The sequence below is a fragment of the Prosopis cineraria genome, unplaced genomic scaffold, assembly GCF_029017545.1.
Source record: "Prosopis cineraria cultivar Desert tree isolate PC_DT_omini unplaced genomic scaffold, ASM2901754v1 PC5, whole genome shotgun sequence".
NCBI lineage: Eukaryota > Viridiplantae > Streptophyta > Magnoliopsida > Fabales > Fabaceae > Prosopis > Prosopis cineraria.
Genome location: NW_026555336.1, coordinates 6284756 through 6287197, shown reverse-complemented (window position 1 = coordinate 6287197; position 2442 = coordinate 6284756). Strand labels below are relative to the sequence as shown.

Below are 2442 nucleotides of genomic sequence, written 5' to 3'. Positions count from 1 at the left end.
ATATCAAAGGTTTTTTTTTTTTTTAAGAATAGCCATCAAACAATGTCATCGTGAAAACGAAAATCAGGATCTACTTGCAATTGATTAAAACATTAACCGTATGTTTTGGAATTATTGAAAGCCCAGTGGCCTTGGTAGCAATAAGCAATGCAAGTTGAAAACAACCTCCAGTTGCGGGGTTGCCGTCAAAGTGGTCACCATCACAAGAAAGGAAAGAGGACTCGAATGGAAATAAGCTCAAAGCTAAGGGCAGAGACGTGGAACTAACTCTTCTTTGTGGTTTTGCATACAAGGGGGGGAGAGAGGGGGAGAGAACAAGCTTCTTCTCATTGTGCCTTGTTTCATAAACACACACAGCGGCTCTCTTCTCCAAAGCTTCCCTTCGAAACCGTCTCTCTCACCCTCCTCCTTCCTTCATTTCTTCTCTCAATCTCTCTCTCTCTCCCTGTCACCTGAAACTCTCCTTTCTCTCTCTTCGTTTGTTTGCATGGGATACAATTTCGAACAATCGTGACTTGGTTTGGCTTTGTTTGAAGAGTGTGGGGTTCTTTATGGCCACCGCACCGGTGAAGTCTCAGCCTCTCCACAACTTCTCTCTCCCTTTCTTGAAATGGGGCGGCAAGAATCACACTAACAGCAACCATCGGTTTCGCCGTCCAGTCTCCGGTGAGTCCTCGTCGTCACAAGCTTTTGCCGCCGATCACAACTCCGAACCAGAGGCAGAACCCGAAACCCGAGCTGCACGAGTCGGATCGAGGACCGCCAGGAACCGGTTTGGGCTCTCTTCGTGCTATCATGGGGAGAAATCTCAGAAGCAAGAGCAGCAACCACAGCCTCTGGAGAGAGTTAGCTACAATGAAACTGACGATGAGGCTGGAGGTAGAAAGAGGGAGAACGAGGACGCTGAAGAAACCGAAGCTGACGGAACGACACAGAAGCCATGGAATTTGAGACCGAGGAGATCGATTTTCTCCAAAGGAGCGGTTGAGATCGGTGTGGGAGCTCCGAGGAACGGAGAATTGGTCGAACACGGTTCATTTGCTGCCACGGTTCATTCGGCTCAGCAGAATGAGAACCCTCCACAGCCGAAATCGCTTCGCTTGAGGGGTTTCGCGGAGATGCAGAATACGGAAAGAAAGGAGAAGAGGAAATTCTGGATCGCCTTGTCGAGGGAAGAGATTGAAGAGGACATATTCATTATGACTGGGTCAAGGCCCGCTCGGAGGCCAAAGAAAAGGCCAAAGAATGTGCAGAAACAGCTCGATGTATGAGTTTCATCTCCTTCAATTTCTCTTGCATTTCTAATCTTGGTTTTATCATTCATATGTTCAGTTATCTAACTTACTCGATTTCAATTGTTCGGTGGCTTAAGCAAAAAACATTTCTTTCGAAATTTCAGAGTGTTTTTCCTGGGTTATGGCTAGTGGGGTTCACTGCAGACGTTTACAAAGCAGCAGATACTACAGCAAAGGTTCTTTGAATCTCTCCTTTTTGCTCTCTCTCTATAATATTTGTGATTGATGCTGTACTTAATGTAGTTCATCTGAGATATGGGCATCGTTGACCTCTGTTTACTGAATTTCTAATAGCAAAACGTGCCTCCAATCATATTATATTTTCCGGTCTGAGCATTTTGAAGTGTGTTTCCTGGGTTTGGTCATTGGTCCTAGTTTAGACTTTTAGTTCATGATCAGTTAAAGCCATGGTTCTGATTATTTGGTGATGGTTCTTTCTTTCAGAGGTAGAGAAGCTACAGTGAACAACACAAATTTAGTGGCTACGGTCACAGGGACCTGTAATGGAGGTATAAAAAAGCGCAGAATTTTGTAGAGCGCAAATGGTTTGTGAAATGATGGATATGTTGAAAAGAAAAAAGAAATCTGGGAAGATAGTTATTACTATGTATGGTGCAATAGGCTTATAAGATGTAGATGGAAGGTTTATTAGGTTTAGTTATCAACTTATCATCCCTAGTGGTGTTCAACTGCTCAGCTTTTAGACAGTAAGAAAAAACCAGTGGATTCATAGAATGAATTCGATATTCATTATAAGATATTTTGATTGGTGTTTTGCAAGTGAGATCTTCTTTGATTGAATGAACCCTGATTCATCAACTACTCCAAATGTTTGCAGAAAGAGTGTTTGCTTTCTCTTTTGAATTTCCATGACCATAGGCTTCAATGAAGTTGCTCTCTTCAATGTGGCATTGGTATTTGAGCATCATAGACATCAATGACTTTGCATGAAAACAAGAGAATTAATCACATTGGCTGAAATCAACTTTGTAACGGTGTAAAATTCGTCTTCTTATTGCCTATTAATATCTATGTATTATCCTTTTCTGTTTTTCCGAAAAGGAAAAAGGATCTGGTGGTGGGGCACTGGATGAGTTTAGAAAAACTTCGTGCAAAGACATGTTGATAAACTATTGCTTTTTCTATA

General features: G+C 42.4%; 1 protein-coding gene across 1 annotated transcript; it reads left to right on the top strand.

Moving 5' to 3' along the window:
* Positions 1-286: 286 nt before the first annotated feature.
* On the top strand, positions 287-2075 carry LOC129311665 (uncharacterized). The gene is made up of 3 exons (XM_054954061.1): positions 287-1265; positions 1400-1471; positions 1740-2075. Exons 1-3 carry the CDS (start codon positions 552-554, stop codon positions 1743-1745), a joined length of 792 nt encoding a protein of 263 aa, XP_054810036.1. The 5' UTR covers positions 287-551; the 3' UTR covers positions 1746-2075.
* Positions 2076-2442: the final 367 nt, after the last annotated feature.